Source organism: Ammodytes marinus (genome assembly GCF_949987685.1).
Source record: "Ammodytes marinus genome assembly, chromosome: 11".
Lineage (NCBI taxonomy): Eukaryota > Metazoa > Chordata > Actinopteri > Uranoscopiformes > Ammodytidae > Ammodytes > Ammodytes marinus.
The window spans coordinates 21,913,488-21,933,275 of record NC_137215.1 but is presented as its reverse complement, the minus strand read 5'-3'; the positions used below and the strand labels follow the sequence as shown (position 1 = coordinate 21,933,275).

Below are 19,788 nucleotides of genomic sequence, written 5' to 3'. Positions count from 1 at the left end.
ATTAAGAACGAAATGAATCGCTGGATTGTTAACTCATGTCTTAATTTGTTAGAGAGTGTGAACTGAGCAAATTTATGACAAGTTCTTATGGTCGAAGAAGCAATTGAATTTCTGGATTACAATATCTTTAAACCTTACCAATGCATTTGTAAACCCTCTGCATTTGTAAACCTTATGATGTGGATTTTTCAAGTAAAACACAAACACATGAGTAAACAACTGTACAGCTTATTTATTAAATCATCTGTGCAAAGAGGAAGTACAGCAAAACAAATCTGATCCAAGATCCTGCACAAACACTTACAGTCACTTACAAAAAGACAGAGGGAGAGTTTGTAAGTAGAAAAATAAGTTAGAAAATCACAGCTGGACCCATGATTTCGTTTTTTTTCTGTGACCATAAAAATGATCTGAATAAGGAATGAAATGAGGAAAGGGCTGTATCTGTGTGTACGTTATGCTTCACCTGTCACAATTGTGTACTTACAGAATTGTAATTAATATTTTTTCAGAAGATTGATATTTGGCAAAAAAAAAATATTCACAGGTTTAAGCACATGTTTACAAACACCAGGATCTCAGTTGTCCGGTACAAGTAGATTTTGTTCTGCATGGAAGCTTCCTGCACTAACATAGTGGGTTTATGCAGATGAGAAGGCAGCAGAGATATTGAAATTGAAGAGATAGTGGCAGACACAAAACTCTAAGTAAACTCTGTTGAGATCAGCTATCTTGACTCCCGTTGATGGCTCTTTGATTGGGCACCTAACTAAAGACCCCCTGGGGGATAGGGATGTTTTCATGAAGGTATTTCATACTGCCTTGCTCAGAGAAGTCAGCCACAGTGTGTCCCTCTCCTCGAAGGACCCATTTGGTGGTCAGAAGGCCCTCCAAACCGACCGGACCTCTGGCATGTATCCTTGCTGTACTGATGCCAACCTCAGCTCCTGCAAAGGCAGTAAAAATTTACTCTACTGGACCATTTTGAATATAGTGGTAGTAAGATCCATATACAAGAGTTTTTATATTTTCATATTACCTTTAAAACTTTATTAAAACTACCTCATATAATGTACATACCCAGGCCAAAGCGGTAGCCATCGGCGAAGCGAGAGCTGGAGTTCCAGAATACACAAGCGCTGTCCACCTGCTGCAGAAACTGCTCCGCCGTCTCCTCGTTTTCTGTGACGATGACATCGGTGTGGGAGCTGCCGTATTTGTGGATGTGGTCCACGGCATCCTGCATGCTGTCCACCACCTCAATGCAGCACTCCAGCTCCCCATACTCTGTCCTCAGAGACTTCACCTCCGACGGGCTGAAAGTTAAATAGGACGCAAACCGGGGGCCTGCGTGGATCTTTACCTGAGAGACAGCAATGGCACAGAGATGTATCAATGAAGTAGTAATATAATCCAAAACAAACAGCACTTTATTGATCATCAAAATGTACAATTTACTTTACCATATACTTTAATACTATGTGTTATACTTGTGCACAAAGGTATGGGGGGAGTGTTGTTGCGGGTTCCTTACGTTTTCTGTTCTGAGCATATCAATGATCTGGTCAAACATAGGAGTTCGTAGCAAATCCCTGTGAATAAGGAGGCTCTCCATGGCATTGCAGGCTGCAGGGTAGTCACATTTGGAGTCTCTGACTAGAATGAAAAATAAGATAGCACATGTACAGTCATTCAGCAGTTTTTGGTAACCCAAACAAGTTTATAACCACATATCTTGGGCAACATGTACAATTATATAAAGGACATTTGCTAGATGCACTCTTATCAGAAATAAAAACAAGATTTTTGAAAACACAAGATTTTTGAAAACACCACATACCAATGTCAATAGCTTTGTCAATGCTGGCGTCGCTGTCGACATAGACGTGACAGACGCCTTCACTGTGGCCCAGTACAGGAATCCCCTTGGCTGCCCTCTGGATGCTCCGGACCAGCTGTGACGAGCCCCTTGGAATGATCAGGTCAATCAACTTGTCTAGTCGGCACAAATCCTCAACATCTTCACGTGTGCTCACCTACACATCAAGGAACATATTAGCATATCACAGAATATCTGCTTCAATAGTGTTATTATAAAACTGACACTGTGCTTAGATAACTTAATGCTTTTAGTACCAGTTGAATGGCATCAGCCACTCCATGAATGGAAAGAGCTTCCTGAGTAAGTTGATGTAGAATTTTATTGGTGTGGGCAGCTTCTTTGCCCCCCTTCAGTAACAGAGCATTCCCACTGGCGATAGCTAGAGCTGACACCTGAAACACAATAATAAATACATGTAAAATATGATAAAAAAAAATGTAAAACCTTAAAATACAATAGATGTTAAAAGTCTTCAAAGGCCAGAAGCTAACAGTGAGTAAGGGCTCACTCACATTAGGCCATCTGTACCGTGACCAAGTACATTCCCTAAAAGGTTAGTTTATTTGACCAGTGTGAGTGCTCCGTTCCATACTCAAGCACGGTACACTTTCTCTGTCCTGGCACTATCGGGAGAGGTGTGCTTGGGAACGGCGGAGATGCTAATGAGCCGGCAATCCTGACGTCAATTTATATGAGACTGTTCAACGCCGCCAAATACATCCATGCGGGCAATGAAAAATGTCGCCGATGTTTGCTGCCGATTTTGCCAGACAAAAGAGTGGGGGGGACATCGCGCTTAAGGATGGCACGGATCAAACAGAGGTTGACTCACTTGTGGAAGACAATCGGGGCGAGACTCGAAGATGACCAGCAGGACACCGATGGGGACGGTGATCTGTTCCAGTTCTAGGTTGTTGGCCACCTTGGTCCTCCTCAGCACGCGGCCCACACTGTCCCTAGAGGACACCGCGAGCTGACGCAGGCCAATGGCAAGGCTGTTCAGCTTAGCGGTGGATAGACTCAGGCGGTCGATGAGAGGCTGGGAGAAACGACCTGTGAGGAAAAACAGAATGGAACAATGACAACACTGACAATGCGGTATAATGCTCTATAGATCCTGTTTGCCTTTTCTCTGTGCATTTGTACCTGATGATGTTGCCAACTCCATGTCTCTCCTGTTGGCACTGAGGATCTCCTCTTTCTTCTCGGTAAGCAGCTCAGAAAGTAGGCAGATTATCTCCGCTCTCTGAACAAAACAAATACACACACAGGCCGATTTGATAAACAAATACCAGAATCAAACTTAATTAAAGCAACGACCAGTACAATGTCAAACTTAAAGAGTGTGCTGTCCCCTTGAAGCTGCTGTGATAATTATTTTCACTTTCTTTTCTGTTTTAGTGTTGATACTAGGTGTTTAATTTATTGTTTCCTAACCAAGAGATGCATTTTCCCTTTTGTTATCTTGTCATTTCAAAAGGCGCTCCAGGGAAATTTCTGTTTGTGTTAATTAATGCACCCCCTTTGGACAAAAGCGGTAGTGTTTTTTGCTACTCCAGCTGTAGTTCCTAGATGAGCGTAGTACCCATGACAAAGACATTAAGAAAAACTAAATAAAAATAGCATTCTTTGCACTGATGGTCTTGTTTTCTGTTAAATGTAATTTATGATCATCAGAGGAAAAATTAGAGTGTTTCATAAATATTAAGGGTGCCTCGTAGCACCTTGAAATTAATTTAGGAATGATGCAATTTAATGTAATGTATTCGGTCAATATAATAAAATCATCGTCCACATATTGTTAAGTATTTTAAACCTCCCTTCAGTTCCAAACAAGCAGGACAATACAATACTTACGCGCCCCACACACATCCTACCTCTACTGCGCGTCTACCTCGCGTCTGCGTCTGACTTTTGGTCACAGACTGTGAAATCAACGTAGAGCGAGCACACATCCAACCTCAGACGCACTGCTGAGGCGCGTCGGAGGCACGTCTGCAGCGCCGCTCCCCTTCACCTCAGGAGGCTCGCCTATTTTTTTCTGAGAGCAGCGCGTCTCTCTCGCGTCTCTGTGCTTTAACTGATAGAGAAATACTCTGTTGACAGTCATACCAGCAGCATTCACTCTAGTTACACGTTTACCCGGTGTGTTTATTTCAAAATAAAACATCCCTCAGTCGTATACGCGAATAATCCCTTTATTTCACGATTTAATTGTGCAATCAAAATCCGAGGGATTTAAAACCTAATTTTCAATTAGTTCTGGCATTTCATTTTTGGATAAATGACACATATAGAGATCCAATATAGTGAAGAAATAAAAAAGATCATGATGAGCGCAACAGTTTTCCGTTGCTCTATCTGTGTCTACGGCCTTCTTCTTCCCCGACCACACCCCCCTCTCTCTCTCCCGTATATATCAGTAAAGTGATTTTTGAAATACTCTGTTGAGAGTCATATTGACTTCATACTGGCAGCTTTCGCTGTAGTTTCACCATTTCCTGGTGTGTCCCCTTCAAAATAAAACTTCCAACAAGCGAAAATATGGCAAAAAAAAAAGAAAAAAAATGGCAATGGGGCGCACGGATTACTGTCCAGACTCAATATAAATCATATGCATCATAGATGACATGAAAGAACTTCATTTTTAATGGGAATTATCTATGAAAACTCTATGTAGAAAGATAGGGCTTTTAGAAGCAGCGCTGCAGCAGCAGCTGCTGAGACGTTGCATGTGTGTCCGAGAAAAGTCCGAGAGAGGCAGCAGTAAGGTAATGCGACGCGCTCCAGAGGTAGACGCAGGATGTGTGTGGGGCGCGTTATTGAGCAAAATTCCCACCTGATCAGGGTGCAAGGAGGCCAGAGACCGGCCTGCATTCCTGGCCATCTCTGTCTGCTGCTCCACAGTTGGACCTGGTGGGGTCAATAACAGACGCAGATCAAATATTTAAAAAAAGACACAAACAAAACAAGCTTGTAAAATAGTATCTTCAGATGGTTAAAACCAGTACCTGCCGGTTTCACCTCAGAGAAGAATGTGCCAAGTTTCTTCCCATCCACTATGTCTGTTATGACGTGCCCTGTGACTTTAGGATCAGTGCCGTTGGCGATGACAACAGACGTCCCACCCTGTAGCGCCCATAGGGCAGCTTTCACCTGATTCAGACAACATGATTTAGTATGATGCAACTTTTTTTTTGTCATTCAAGCAACTTAGTCCTGTTTTCACAGTGAGATTAAGTACAATTTGTCATGCTGACCTTGGCTTCCATGCCGCCAGTGCCGACTCCGGACTTAGTACCGTACTTGATTGACTTCTGGTCTCCGGGATAGAACACATCAATAAGTTTGGCATCGTCTCTTCCTGGGGGACTGTCGTATAAGCCTGTGGAGTACATTTTACACAAATGTTTAATCTTACACAGAAGCAAAGTAATAACACTGAAATGTATATCTTTGAAAAAAAAAGTATATCATGGTGAAAAATATAAAACGAATGTATCACAGCCGCATTAACAAACTCAAATTTTATGTTTTCATTAATAGTGCATTTGGCAGAAATTATTCTGCTAACCAACTTGTAACCATAGCAAAATGTGAACATACTGTAGCAGCCAGACGAGGCACATGCAAAAACTCATGGGGATGTTAATGTTTAGGTTAAAAGTCATGTATTTTTAGTCATGTTTATTCAATGTTTTCATTGTCTTACTTTGTTGTCAAAGTCATAATCAATCATTAAATGAATTTCTGTACCTTCCACATCAGACAGGGCGATAAGGAGGTCTGCTTTCATCTCAACAGCCAGCCGGGCAGCCAGACTGTCATTATCTTTGATGCTTATTACCTGAAATACAAACAGAAATATCATTAAGCCAAAAGGAAAATCTCACTGGAGCTCACATTATACTGAAGTAATACTGTCAAGCTAATCAGTCCCTAACATACAGCAGGAGCCTCCCAGTCCCATTCAGGTACAAAGCAAACAACACATGTTCACAGGAAAATGAAGATAACACAGGCAGGTCGGTGCACAATAGAACGGCAAAAGTAAGAATACCAAACATTAGTACAGAACAGCCTTTGAAATTAAAGCCACGTGTCCAAAAAGTTATATGTTGGTGAGGTTGGAAGTGTACGTTACGAGAAGAGCGACTGAGTAAAGCAATAGACAACCATCACAGTCCTGGACCACATTAAGCATTCCCAGCATGCACTGCACACAATACCCACATTTACCCCCTGCAAGTCACTGCTTGGAACAGGGGGCGGGACCACAGCATCGTTGGTGTTGATGATCGGCACAATGTTCATTCGCAGCAGCTCATGGAGCGTGCTGTTCAGGTTGTTACGCTTCTGCTCGTCGTGAAAATCCAGATTGGTGACCAGAATCTAGACAGAGTGGACAGAAATGTAGAGAATTAAAGTGAACGTTTACATCCTGTCCTCTTGTCAGTGTTCCATTCTGCGAGAAAAAGAGGAGAACATACTTGCGCAGTGCAGGTGCTGTATTGTGTGAACATAGCTTCGTACAACGCCATCAGACCGCTCTGTCCGGCGGCCGCGCACGCCCTCGCCTCCAAAACGGGAACTGCCTGAAATTCAGCGATTTCACTGATAGTTAACCAAAGGCATTACATTTTGATATAATATTCAAAAAAATAAATAAAAAAAGACTGGAATAAAAACTCCCAGTGTTATTAGCCGTTATTACTCACCATGTCTTTGAGTTGGTTCTGTCCAGAATGCAAGGCTTGTCTGACGCTCTGAGACAGCAGGATCTCATGTCTCAGCCTCTGCTTTCCAAACGCCACAGCACCACTGGTGACGATCATCATCTCCCTGCCTTGATTCTGCAGCACGGCCACCTGACGAGACAATGCAAAGGCTATATATGACATTCAATTTCTCTCCCGTCCAGTTAGTGTTTGACATAATATCGTGCTTGCATTTACACAGCCATCATCAGATGCTCTTTTATCTGTGTTAACATTAGTGATGATGTGCCCCTTACCTGCTCTACTATTGAAGCCAGTCGTCCCAGTGCCAGACCGCACTCATCTCCCCGTGTGACCACAGCACTCCCCAGCTTCACTACAATGCGCTTGGCCTGCTTGAGCTCACTGCGGTGGGCCAATGACTTCCCATGGGGACGTGGGACTGCACAGAATTTAACAAATAGTTTGTCACAATACACATCTGCATGCACCGCAGCTTACAGAGCATTCAAGAGAATAGAGTCCACTTGCAACAAAGATGATGGCTGGTTAGTGGTTACTTACATTTGGCCGGGTACGTTCTGATGGAGACTGGACAGATATTTGACTGCCGGATTCTGGGTGGCGGGCGAGAGCACAAGGCCAGCCTGGCGAACATGGCACCGACACTTGATGACAGCTGTGACAAAGACCAGTGGAAGGTTACTCTAACAGGGCAACAACCTCATCAGAGTTAAGCAACCTTTGGAGATGACAGACATGCTGTATGGTCGGCCGGTTACACCCGTCTTTATTATGTTATGATGTAAGATCATAATAAAATAAACCTAACTTTTCGTTCACTAGAAAGGTTTGCCTCGTGTAGGTTAGCAGCATTGTTTTGGCATTTGTATTTGACACTGACCCAGTAAAGCTGATGTACGTTGTATAAATACATTCATAAGTATTTGCCAGCTTAAAATATTTAGAGTCTGGGTCTTTTGACACACATAAACTCCAACATGTGTAAAGACACTATGGTTAGGAATAGGGAGTAAGTGAATAATCATAGTAGCTAAAGCTAACTGCCTAGTGTCTCTGCTGTCAAAACGTACCTCACAGGCTAGCTGGCTGTTAGCTAGAGTTAGCTATTGTGAGGTAACTCACCGGGTAGTTTAGCGGCAACTTCCGACAAAATTGTCAGAGGGAATTTATTTAACAACTTACCTGACAGTGTGGGGAAACAACTATAAAACCAACCGCAGCTTCTCTTGTGAGCGCAATGCGGGAGACACGTAGTCAGCCGGACTGGCGGTGCTCTGCTGCCACATCAACAGCCCACGTTGGTGAGATGGTTGGGAAGAGCCGTAAACACCGTTACAGTGCGATGCACAGAAGACCTGTACGTATGATATCTGGATACGCACAAGCGATGAGATGGATGTGATGTACTGAAGAAAATCAGTTTTTACGTACGCACAAGTAGTACTTTGATGGGTGGACACTACGTGGCTATGGAGAGAACAAGCACACAGTTAAATAAAACACGCAGTAACACTGGCATTTCATTTATTGTAGTATAGTTTCAGCTTCTTTTTTATGTTAATGCACAACAATAATTGTTTACATAAGAAACTAATCATTAGGCCTACATACAGGGCTGCTTTTACCTGCCACTAGGCCCTGGGGCTGAGAGGTTTTGTAGGCCCCCCCGGGCGGCGGTCTTACAATACAGATGCGTTAAAGCCATGTTAGTCTACACCACAATATCTCTATTGATGAAATACAAAATCACTTAAGGTAACATGTACTTAAACCCCCTCATGGTCTAGTGACTTTTAATAACCAAACACACATGGTTGGTTACTGTGTTTTCCAAGTTATTGAGGAGACAGCGGTGGGGACCCAGGACCTTCTAGGGGGGTCCGGGGGCATGCCCCCCCGGAAGAAAAATTTGAACCTTTTAAAGTAAAATGCATCAATCTGGTGCACTTTGAGAAGAAAACTAAGGCTAAATCAACTGTGTGCTATGTGAGCTATTTTCTGAAATCATTTGGAGACACAGAAATACCAAAAAGCAGAAACAAAAATATAGCCTACAGGTTTAAAAAATCCAGTCAGTCAGCATTCCAATTTTTTTTTAAATAATCCCTTATCCCAAAGCTACTTCTCTCTTTGAATTCTTAATTTTGTTTTTAATGGCTCATCTCAATATAGGCCCTTGATCTGCGTTGCCCCGAACAATGTTATTTAAACAAAAATAACAAAAATGTACTGGTGAATGATAGGCCCCTTGATCTTCGTAGGCCAAAAATAATGTGATTTTTTTTCCTTTTTCTTTACTGGTTCATGATGGGCCCCTGATCTCTCTACGCCCCTAAGATCAGGGGCCTATCATGAGCCAGTCAATAATTTATTTAAATGACAATGTGCGGGGCCTTCTTAGATCAGGGGCCTATATTGAGACAGTAAAAACATTTTTTTTTTTTTTTTTTTTTTTTTTAGAGGCCCCTGATCCTTGTAGGCCCTGGGGCTTCAGCCCAGGTAAGCCCGTGCATTAAGGCGGCCCTGCCTACATATAGCCTACAACAGACATAGACCTAGCAATGATTATTATTATTAATTAGATGTTTAGCCTGAGTGAATATCTTAAAAACAATTAAAAAGACACTCCCAAAAATGAATTTATCCAAATTATAAACTTAAACTTAATTTGAAATGATGTATCGGTATGGGAAAATGTTAATAACAACTAATAAAGCTGAATGAATGACCCATAAGCTATAGCCTAACTGTGGCACATTTTGTTCAGAATAGGCTCATCTTAATTCTAGCTTCACTTAATTTGTCATGCCATTGAAATGCAAGCAAACACCGTCAACATCAAGTCGATAAGGAAAACCTTCACTCGAAAAGTATTTCATTTTGTTTGATTAAATATGTAGGACTCATAATTGGTAACTCAATTCCCCTCGTCCACTTTGTTGGAACGGTGCCATTCAGTTGTGTGTGGTCTCATGGGAGTCAATGGCTTGTTACTGGAAAATGTGGACTCAACTTAAGTAATCTGACCCTGGGGCACATGAGTGGCTTGTGCATGCCAAGAGAACACTGTGAAACATTAATGAGCGGTATAAGGCCAGGAGCACAGAGCACAGTGGACTGACTCGACAGGTTCAAACACACACAGCTATGGGGACTGTTGAGGAAAGTTTAAAGTGTCCCGTTTGCCAGGACTTCTTCACTGATCCTGTGACCCTGCCATGCCGACATGACTTCTGTCTCGCCTGCATCCAAGCTGTGTGGGAAACAGACGGGTCTGATGGGGTTCCTATCTTCTGTCCAGAGTGTCAGATATTCCTCCCCTCTGACCTCGCTCTGGAGATAAACACCGGCCTACAGGTAAAGTAGCGTTGTGTTATAATGCAAATCAGACGTGGAATAGTCTACATGATATCAGACACGCCCGGGTTGTTTTTAAAGGTGTAGTCAGCGATTCAGCGATGGAGAATGTTTGTTAAAAAAAATGTTTTGGTCAAAATCAGTGAACATCTCTTCGCTATCCGCTACAAGTCTGCACTGTGTGTGTGTGTGTGTGTGTGTGTGTGTGTGTGTATGTGTGTGTGTGTGTGTGTGTTTGTGTGTGTGTGTGTGTGTGTGTGTGTTTGTGTGTGTGTGTGTGTGTGTGTGTGTGTGTGTGTGTGTGTGTGTGTCGTGAAAAGAAATCCAGTGTTTATACACAGCCTAGGCTCTGTAAATGGACATGTTGCTAGCTATGGTGGGCACCCCATGTACATACATTTTGTTTACATACCAATTTACAGACCCTTGTATTAACACCAGATTTTCCTTCAGCGATTTTTTTCAGATTTTCAGGTAGCGAATAATGAGGAGGTATTCACTGATTTGTACAAAAAGTGATTTTGTGAAGAGGATGCTCCAGAATCGCTGACTCAACTGTATATTGTCCATTCCACTGTCATTCTTATTATTATGAAACTGTATACTTTGTTGTTTGATTGATGTTTTATTGTAAATCTGTAAAGCACTGTGAGTGGTCTTACCTTGCCTTGCAGAACAAAGTAAAGGACTTCACCGCTAATAGGCCGTCCACCAAATCCTCTGTCACTATCCACTGCGACCACTGCATAGAGACCCCGTCTGTGGCAGTGAGGACCTGTCTGACCTGTGATGCCTCGCTGTGCCAGGCTCACGCCCTGCTGCACCAGAGGAGGTCTGCCCTCAGGGAGCACACAGTGGTGGAGGTGACCGGGGATCCCCTGTCTCTCAAGTGCAGGGAGCACAGGGATGAGCTCAAGCTCTTCTGTATGGAGGAACGGGTCCCCGTGTGCTGCCTGTGTGTCCTGGTGGGTACACACAAGAACCACAAAGCGCTTCAACTCAATGAAGCCTCCAAAGACTTCAAGGTGAATTGATCAGTATTGTTTTGTCATTGGCTAGGGGGTTTTTGCTTTCTTGTTACAGGTGGAGTCAGCTATCCGGAGAACGCCTGTGGTCAAAACCAGTAAATATCTCCTCACGATCCACTACCTGTCCATACTGTGTGTGCGCTGGGAGAGAAAAAAGTGTGTTAACACACAGCCTAGGCTCTATAAACGGGCATATTGCTAGGTGGGCCCCTTTTCTGTACATACCCTTTGTTTACTACCAGGTTACAGATCCTAGGCTGTGTATCAACACTAGATTTTTTTGGAGCGCATGCACAGTGCATACAGGTAGTAGATCGTGAGGAGATATTGACTAAAAGTGATTTTGAATCTCCACCTTTAATGTCATGATTATTTATTTCATAATTTCTCTGTTGGGGTATTCATCTCCTAAAGGCCTGTTGTCTTTCTGTCTTTAGAGGATGTTAGAGACCACTATGAGCCAACTACTGAAGAGGAGAGGTGAAGCAGAACACGCCATCCAGGACTTGGAGTCACTGTACACACAAACAGTGGTACAGTCAACGTGCAAGGCCCCTTTTTTTAATCATCCGTGCTTGTGTTCACATAATCCCCTGTTTTGTGTGTGTGTGTGTGTGTGTTTAAATCCTGTACAATTGGTTTTATACCCCAGAAGTCCGCTGCAGATTTCAGAGAGAGAGTCTCCGACAAGTACAGCAGGATCCGCGTGGTGCTGGATGGCGACGAGCGTCTGATGATGCAGATTATAGACGCTGAGGAGACGGACATGACAGAGTGGCTGGAGACCCGGAGAGGCAACATGGAGGCTCACATCCAAGAGATAGACAGCCTCAGGGCCTCCAGCAAATTACTCCTCCAGGAAACAAACGATCTGCGCTTCCTACAGGTAGGTTAATGAATGAATGAATGAATACTTTATTCCGGACTCAAAGTTCCATATGCACCATAAGGCATTATGACCAATGTGTAGGGCTGTACAATGTTACAGTAAGGGTACATTAATGAACTGATAGTTAATCCTGACTTAACACTATTAAGTTAGTGTTAGGTTAGTTAATGCATGGTTAATGTTTAGTTGGTAACGTTTAGTTAATGCTTAGTTAAGCATGACCTGTTAGTTCATTTTTAGTTAATTCTAATTATGCATTTCCTAAGTAGTTACCAACAGTGAATTCATTTGCCCTTATTGTAATTTTACTATAATTAAGCAGCCCAACCAAGCAGCCCTACCAATGTGTCAGCTGAAATGTTGTTGGTGATTGGAAGTGGAGTGTACATGACATTTTTATTTTCAACAGCAAATCACAGCACAGAATCTCTGGTGAGTAGGCTATATTGCCACTTTGTTTTTTCCACCTTAGCTGCCTTCTTTTCGCGTGATTTTTGCCTTCTAATGGTTTGAAGTTTTCCTTGTAGCGACCCTTTGGACTTAGCACCGATCCAGGAGGTAGAGCGAGATCTGTGCGACCCTGAGAAGCTGAGAACAGTAGAGAGGCTGGTAGACGACTTGACGGTGGCTCTGTCCCATCACTTCCCACGAATGTGGTCGTGTCAGTAAAGAATCCCACACTGTGAAATCTAAAATCCGTCCCTTACTATCTCTGTGGTTCTGTACTGATCGTCGATTTTTTACATTTGCAGATCTTAGTTCTCCTGCTCTTGACTCCGAGACAGCCCATCCCAAACTGGAAATATCCCAGGACCGTAAAGAGGTGCACTGGAGAAAGCAGCGTGTCAGTGAAGCCCTGGGCCCTCAGCCTTATGACTCCCAATACAGTGTCCTGGCTCAGGAGAGTTTTACCACTGGTCGTCACTACTGGGAGGTCATTGTTCAGGAGAAACCTTACTGGCTAATAGGTGTGACCACTGGGACAGTCAATAAGAAAGATGGGCCAAGTCAGACTTCCTCCAGCCGCCTTGGTGTGAATAACACATCCTGGTGCATCTACCATGGAGATGGACAGTACCTGGCTTGCCACGATACCCAGGAGAAGCAGCTGTCAGTGGGGAAAAGAGTAAGAAAGCTGGGTATACTGGCCAATCTCCAGAAGGGGGAGCTGTCGTTCTACAATGCCGACTCGATGGCTCTGCTTCACTCGTTCTGTGTGCAGTGCTCAGAGCCCCTCTACCCCCTGTTGAACCCATGCATCGATGTGAATGGACTGAACGGGCAGCCTCTAGCCTTGTTCTGGGTTAAGGAGCCCTGAGATTATTATTTAACTATTTATTACGGCATTATAATTTTTATCTGCTTAGATCTGTATCCTACTGGAAATAGGTTCTGCTTTATTTTACATTGTGAAGCGTTTTTTAACAATGTTAAGAAAGGTGCTATATAAATAAATACATGTAAATGAAATGGCAAATAACTCACTTAGCGGACAATCGGTCTGCACGCATCTGTCCCAGGGAACACATAAAACTATGATCAAGGAAATGACCTAAATCTGTGTTAAAGAGAGGCTATAGCTAAGCAAGAGTGACTGTGATACATGTCTCATTACCAACAGCAGTGGGTGAGAAAGCATGGCTTAAAATATTGTATAATGTTCTCATATAATGTCATTGTTATCTTGTAGAAAACTGTTGGAAGATGTCAGATGTCAGCAGGGAACAATATGTATATAGGCCTATGTGTAAGGGATATTTGAACTACGTAAAATTGTTTATTTATTACCTATCCAGTATATTATCAGGTATCAGGTGAATTTAATCTATGCTGTTTATGTCTTTGGTCAGCAGTTTAGCAGATCTCATGTGTGACTTGATGCCATTCAGTAAACGACCCATGTGTAATCTAATGGCTCGCTATTTGTACAACTGTCAGCTCAGCTCACCAGACCACGGAGGACATGTGCGCCTTCGTTCTCACATGTCAGAGTTGTTGCCCTGCAGCAAACAAAATATCCAAGGACTCACTGGCAGTGAGGCCAAAAAACATGAACAGTGACACTGTAGTTCTACATGAAAGAACAATAACTTTTCGAAGAGATTACAGTCCGAAAATCCATACACACCTCTTTGCTTCTTTTTGGTCCCCTGGAGGCACCAGGCACAAATAATCACCCAGGACATTTTCATTAGCTTCAGAGTTGGAGTACATTTGAAACCTTGGAGGACATAATTAAGAATGTAACCCTGTTTGATTTGAAGCATTAACTGTGTGTGTACTTGTATTGAAACCAAGATGGCAATAATTACAAATGTTACAATCTATACTGTGTATTGGACCCGTGCCAGCACTATGTCTCTCCTTATCCTATCAGGGCTGAACAGTCTGCAGTCTAGACTCTAGACTATAGAGTAAAGAAATGGGGCACATAACATCATAAAGAGACACTCAAGATTGAAGCTAGCAGTAAGACGAAGAATTTATCGGCATTGGCCAACACTACTTTAGGACATTTTAATGTTCAGGCCTTTGCCATCTATGATGCATTTGACCCCATCTCTCTACGAAGTGATGATATACTGTACCTGCCTATGGGTTGAAGTTTTTTTTTCTTAGAGGCGATAGACCGATAGCATATTTGATCCACAAAATGATCAGGTGGCGCGTTCGGGGCGTTACAAGCAATGGCCATCGAGTGCATCACTTTTGGTGTGAACGCACCTTTACATTAAACTTTCAAATACATTTTTGTCGAGAGACCAATTTGAAATACTGCGCTTGATTTATAAGAAAAGTAGAGGGCTCAAGGCAGTCACATTTGAAACGTATTGTGTTTTCTCCTTTTCCACACACACGTTATTTTTATTTCAAGGTTTTCGGAAGGCCTTAGGCTTGAATAAGAGTCATTTTTCAGAGGAAAGACATTTGCAACAGGTATAAACAAATTAAACTAAATGACACTGCACATTAACTGGACAACAACACAGTTTGATAAAATGCTTTGTCAGTTTTCTTAGGAGGGGTCACATTACGTAGCATTGGAATTTGAGATGATGTTCCGGGACCTGAAAAGCTAAATATCAGGTTCAGTCGTACAAAACAAAGGAGCAAAATCATGATGAGTAATGAGACTTGCTCCTTTTCATAACCATGGTCCATGGCGGACACTGGCTAGCACCATGCTAAGAGTAAAAGCGGTCGCTTATGGAGATGCCGCTTGAGTCTTTGACCTGATCCAATCCAGGAAGTGAGTGACCCTTGCGTAGACCCCGGGCTTGTTCTTCCTTCCACATTTGTCTCCCCAGCTCACCACGCCATAAACAACATGGGTACTGTTCTGCTCGCAAGTCAGTGGTCCACCAGAGTCACCCTGAAACAAGAGCAAACCGGCTGACCAGACAGCAAAGGAACTGATGCACGCAACTATTTCAAGAGCTTACCTCAGATAAGTTGGTGGCGCAGATATTTTTGAATGATAGCATGCACATAGCTGGTGAATTCCCTCTACTAACCTGGCAGGAGTCCACCCCTCCCTGCAGGTGGCCAGCACAGAACATAGTTTCATCCAGGACATTTCCATAAACCTTGGACTCAGAGCACTTTTCCTGGTTGATCAGCAGTACGTTGGCCTCCAGCAGGTGGTTGGAACCATACGAAGCTGCAGGGATGGTGGTGGTGGGGAAAAATGCATTTTTTACCAAATGTAACAACCAAAGCAGTGAATGAAAACTAAGGCTTTCATTTTGTGGCTGACTAAAGCAAAAGTGCCCTTACAATTCTCAGTGGCACCCCACCCAGAAATGGTACACTCCATTCCATCAGGCAGTTGAGCTTCAGGAAGACAGGCTGTCTTCACAAACTGGGTCTCGTTGGCACAAACTCCATTGGCACCACTCAGCCTCAGCAAGGCTTTGGAAAAGCAGTGAGTAATGGATGAATTAAGGTGAAAAGTCACAACAACAGTACTTCTTTTTCTTCTATTTCTTACATTTTTACTAGTTTTAGAGTTGACTTCATGGACTATAAATACTTTACATTTCAGCAAAATGGTCAAAATGGACTCTCCCTAAAAGATGATACCCTTGCATCCTTAGTATACTACAAGGGATCAATATGCATTACTGCTTATTTGACTAAATTGAGAGAGAGATGTGGGTCACCTATGTCGTTGTAAACAGCTGTAGGAGTCTCCCTGAAGTTCTCGTGTCTCAAAGCCTCTTCGACTCGTAGGACCTGCTCTGTGGGTTCCACCTTATCCAGTGACAGACCGCCCATAGCCACCTGCATGTCCTTATTTGGTTCACTTTTCAAACACAAACGACACACAAGATTAAGTCATGGGTGTGAAAGCTATTCCATAATCAGTTAATGTTTTGTGTGTGTGTGTGTGCGTGCGTGCGTGCGTGCGTGCGTGCGTGCGTGCGTGCGTGCGTGCGTGCGTGCGTGCGTGCGTGCGTGTGTGTGTGTGTGTGTGTGTGTGTCTATTATTTTCGACTTATGCTTACATGCAGTGTCCAGCTGTCAGTACCCAGCAGCTCTCGATGAGAATACCTCCACAGATGTGAAGGAATGGCATCTGGGAGTTCTTTGGTCTCACTTGCACGGACACCTGCCAGGGTAGAGCCCCGGGAGCGACCTTCAGACCCCCAAATATTCGGGTGATCTTCTTTTTTGGCTGGGGCTTCCCACAGGTGGAGAACTGTTGCGGGGGAGCTGCAGTGCTAGGTGCAGGAGAAGTTTGCTCTTCAGAGGGTTTGGTAGGAGGTTCAGGTTGTGGAGGTTTGGGCTGGGGAGCAGTGGGAACTGGGCCTGGAGGGGCTGGAGGGGCTGATGGGGCTGGAGGCACTTCAGTGGGAGCCACACCTGGTAAACACACACAAGGAGATAAATGAAGATAAAAAATGTTTTAGTTGACCACACTCTTATTCGGGAGTTGTCTTTAATCTTTTATGGCGAGGCGAGGCAATGCAAAACAACTTTATGTATATCACGCGATTTTCGTAAACACAGGCAACTCAAAGTGCTTCACTTTAAAACACCAAAGTATACAGTTGAATAAAAATATAAGAATAGGCTAAATAAAAGCTTTTAAAGCCGACCTGTTGGCTCAGGACACTCGGTCACATCACAGTAGTCCCACAGCAACCTGCGGCCTCTCCTGAAGAAACACCAGGGCATTACTTCTGCGTCTGGGTTCCTGTGACATAGATCAAATATGAGAGTGAGCGGTCCTCTCTTGAAGATGTACCTCAGCCATTTGAATACACTTCATTTGTCTTCTCCCGACCTGCAGAAGTTGTGCGGGCCAAGTCCGTCTTTGTCCTCGAAGGAGTCAAAGGGATCTGCTCCTTTCTCCAGGATGAAGTGAGAGTTCCAGTAGAGGCATTCGTTGCCATCCTCCGTCTCACTCACTGTTCCACGATACGACTCCCCGTCATCCACGAAGCAGTCATCTGGGCCTGAGAAACATAGCACACTTGAGTCAGTATATGAGTCACCAGGATGAGTATTGAACGGGAGAAAGTAAAACAAAACTGTCAGGTGTAGTATTTACCAACATGGCAGAAGCGTCCTCTGTACCCTAGGGGGCACTCGCAGTCGAAGTCATTACCATCAATGATGCATTTTCCACCATTCTTACATGGATTGGGCTCACACAGGGCAACTTCGGAGGCAAACAAATAAGTGTTTGTACCATTTTTTTCAGGAAACTTGTAGAAAAGATTTTTTTTTACAAATAAATGATACCTACAAGTTGTACACCGTGGAGGCTGGAAGGGCTCCTTGCATTTGCACTCATAGAAGGGGGCAATTGAGGTCAGCACACATTCACCACGCCCACATTTTCCTTTCCTACAAACTTTTGGACCTGAGTTCATAACAGAGTAGTTTGAGTTTATTTTTGCTCATTATATATTGTGCATGTGCAGTATAAGGCTTGGGAAGAATGGATTCTTTTTTTTCAAACCTTTCTCGCATCTCTTTCCCTTGAAAGGTCTGGGGCAGTCGCACTTGAATTTTTTCTTCCTTTTCTCCTCGCACTCTCCATTGTTGAGGCAAGGGTTGGGGTTGCATTGGCCTGAGAAATGGTTAAAAAGTTAAGAGAGGAACGTGAGCTTTTAAATTAAAGCTTTCCAAAACTAATGCCATGGGAAAAACATGACATAGATCGGGCTAAACAGACTACCTCTTAAGTGTTTACTAAGCTTTCTGTAAAATAACAATGAAATTATATGAGAACAAAAATGTATAGTATTTTAGGCCATGCTCTCTCTCTCTCTCTTTCTCCCTCTCTCCCATTGCTGTTGGTAATGAGACATGTATCATGGTCTTTCTTTGACTCGCTTAAGCCTCTCTTCAATTCAGATTTAACTCACTCACCTTCTGGCTCTTGAAGTTCATAAAGCCAGTCCGAATTACCCTGGTCCTCATCATCGTCATCACCGTCACCAGCCCCATCCACAATATCAAAGAATAGGTCTAAAACAATATAAAGCATTGCTGTCTTCAATGCACATACTGTATTTCAGGTAAAGCAGGGAAATATTCCATGTTCTTTGCAGTGAAAGGTTGAAGTGAAGGACTTACAAGATACTAAATGTCAAATTTAAGATGGAAAAAATTAATTAAAAAATAAGCCATTACCACCAACTATGTCACTGAATCTGCCGTGTTTATGACGCCCCCCAGGTCCATGATGCCCGTGTTCGTGATGGCCATGATGACGCTTGTGCTCCTTTTTGCGCTTTTTAAGCTGAATAATAACAATTTGACAGCACCACACAAGAGTTACAACAATAACATTGCTCAGTAGAATTTCCTTGACAGTGCAAAAATAAAAATTCAATTCTTTTTAAACAGAAATATGGACAAGGTCTATTGCATTTTATGCACAGCACAATTCAACATCAAACATTGCAACATTGTAAATTAGAGCCAGTACATCTGATCATTGCTACACAATCACCATATTACACAGAGAATACATACTTCAGCAGGTATGAGGAGCACCCCTAACAACAGGCAAAAGAAGAGGAGCTTTAGGTTCATGGTGGCAGTGGATCAGAAGACATCCAGAAGAGTAAAATGAGAGTGCGCTGTCAGGCAGATCACACACACATTTCTCAACATTTGTGTCAGTAAACTAACCTTTGGTCCACTGGGGGCGTCTGGCATCCATCCATTTTATCGAGTCAGTTTCATTGACCTGAACTGTTCTTTTAGGAGGATTAGGTAGAACACTGATCATGTCATCAAACATGAACAAATAAATAAAAATTAAGATCACTGACCTCGTGTGAATGTCGATAATTAGCCTGCTATCGGTGTATGAATGTGTGTGTGAATGGTAACGTGGGAATGGGAACAGGTCTCCCTTGAAAAAGAGTCTTCGGTCTCAAAGGGATTTACCTGTATAAATAAAGGTTAAACAAAAATCTTGAAAAAATATAGGAATTCACTGATATGAATTTTGGACAAATAGGATAAGCTTGCACTTAGATGCGGCCCAAGGGCTCAGAGAGCATATTTGAAAAGCCAATTGTTTGTTTGAGTGTAGACTTTGGATCCACACACACTTGTTGAAAATCGGAATACCATGTTGATAAAAACACAAATATTGAAACTAGAATTGCAAACACTGTTTTCATGGTGCTTCTGCTTAGTTTGTGCAGCTTAGGGATTGGTCACACTGCTACTAACATTTCTGTAAATTTATAAACAGCTCATTACCCTTTTCAATTTCAGACTTGGTGAATTATTAGAAAGTGAGAAATCCATGAACACATGAACACAAATGGATCGACACTTTTATTTGTACTGTATTAATATAATATCATGTAGAAAGCTTTAGCAATGTCATTCTGTTGGTATGTTGACCACTGGACT

The 19,788-nt window shown here is 42.9% G+C and overlaps 3 protein-coding genes across 3 annotated transcripts; 1 reads left to right on the top strand and 2 right to left on the bottom strand.

Annotated features, from left to right (window-relative positions):
* Window positions 1-222: 222 nt before the first annotated feature.
* On the bottom strand, window positions 223-7,933 carry LOC307257128 (delta-1-pyrroline-5-carboxylate synthase-like). The gene is made up of 17 exons (XM_080036267.1): window positions 7,807-7,933; window positions 7,165-7,279; window positions 6,897-7,042; window positions 6,601-6,750; window positions 6,373-6,477; window positions 6,116-6,274; window positions 5,639-5,729; window positions 5,143-5,267; window positions 4,894-5,038; window positions 4,722-4,795; window positions 3,029-3,128; window positions 2,715-2,935; window positions 2,137-2,274; window positions 1,841-2,036; window positions 1,535-1,656; window positions 1,081-1,363; window positions 223-947 (listed from the first exon to the last, which is right to left on the bottom strand). The coding sequence occupies exons 2-17, from the start codon at window positions 7,256-7,258 to the stop codon at window positions 766-768; spliced, it is 2,331 nt and encodes a 776-aa protein (XP_079892393.1). The 5' UTR covers window positions 7,259-7,279; window positions 7,807-7,933; the 3' UTR covers window positions 223-765.
* A 1,838-nt stretch (window positions 7,934-9,771) lies between these two features.
* Window positions 9,772-13,216, top strand: LOC307257893 (tripartite motif-containing protein 14; the record flags this gene model as incomplete). Its single annotated transcript, XM_080037255.1, has 7 exons — window positions 9,772-9,981; window positions 10,656-11,006; window positions 11,447-11,542; window positions 11,662-11,895; window positions 12,308-12,330; window positions 12,426-12,559; window positions 12,651-13,216. 7 exons carry the CDS (start codon window positions 9,772-9,774, stop codon window positions 13,214-13,216), a joined length of 1,614 nt encoding a protein of 537 aa, XP_079893381.1.
* A 1,887-nt stretch (window positions 13,217-15,103) lies between these two features.
* Window positions 15,104-18,951, bottom strand: LOC307257892 (hyaluronan-binding protein 2-like; the record flags this gene model as incomplete). The annotated part of the gene is made up of 13 exons (XM_080037254.1): window positions 15,104-15,271; window positions 15,414-15,559; window positions 15,676-15,810; window positions 16,062-16,204; window positions 16,407-16,764; window positions 17,001-17,098; window positions 17,189-17,360; window positions 17,456-17,566; window positions 17,654-17,770; window positions 17,870-17,980; window positions 18,283-18,381; window positions 18,547-18,655; window positions 18,892-18,951. The coding sequence occupies 13 exons, from the start codon at window positions 18,949-18,951 to the stop codon at window positions 15,104-15,106; spliced, it is 1,827 nt and encodes a 608-aa protein (XP_079893380.1).
* Between the last annotated feature and the right edge of the window lie 837 nt (window positions 18,952-19,788).

What these genes read in the sequence shown, in the direction of transcription:
- LOC307257128 (XM_080036267.1), bottom strand. Translation starts at nt 7,258, where the DNA reads ATGTTCGCCAGGCTGGCCTTGTGCTCTCGCCCGCCACCCAGAATCCGG. An exon ending in TGGCTTCAATAGTAGAGCAG is followed by an intron (nt 6,751 to 6,896) that starts GTAAGGGGCACA and finishes TTGTCTCGTCAG; the next exon opens with GTGGCCGTGCTGCAGAATCA. An exon ending in TGACAAAGCTATTGACATTG is followed by an intron (nt 1,657 to 1,840) that starts GTATGTGGTGTT and finishes TTTTCATTCTAG; the next exon opens with TCAGAGACTCCAAATGTGAC.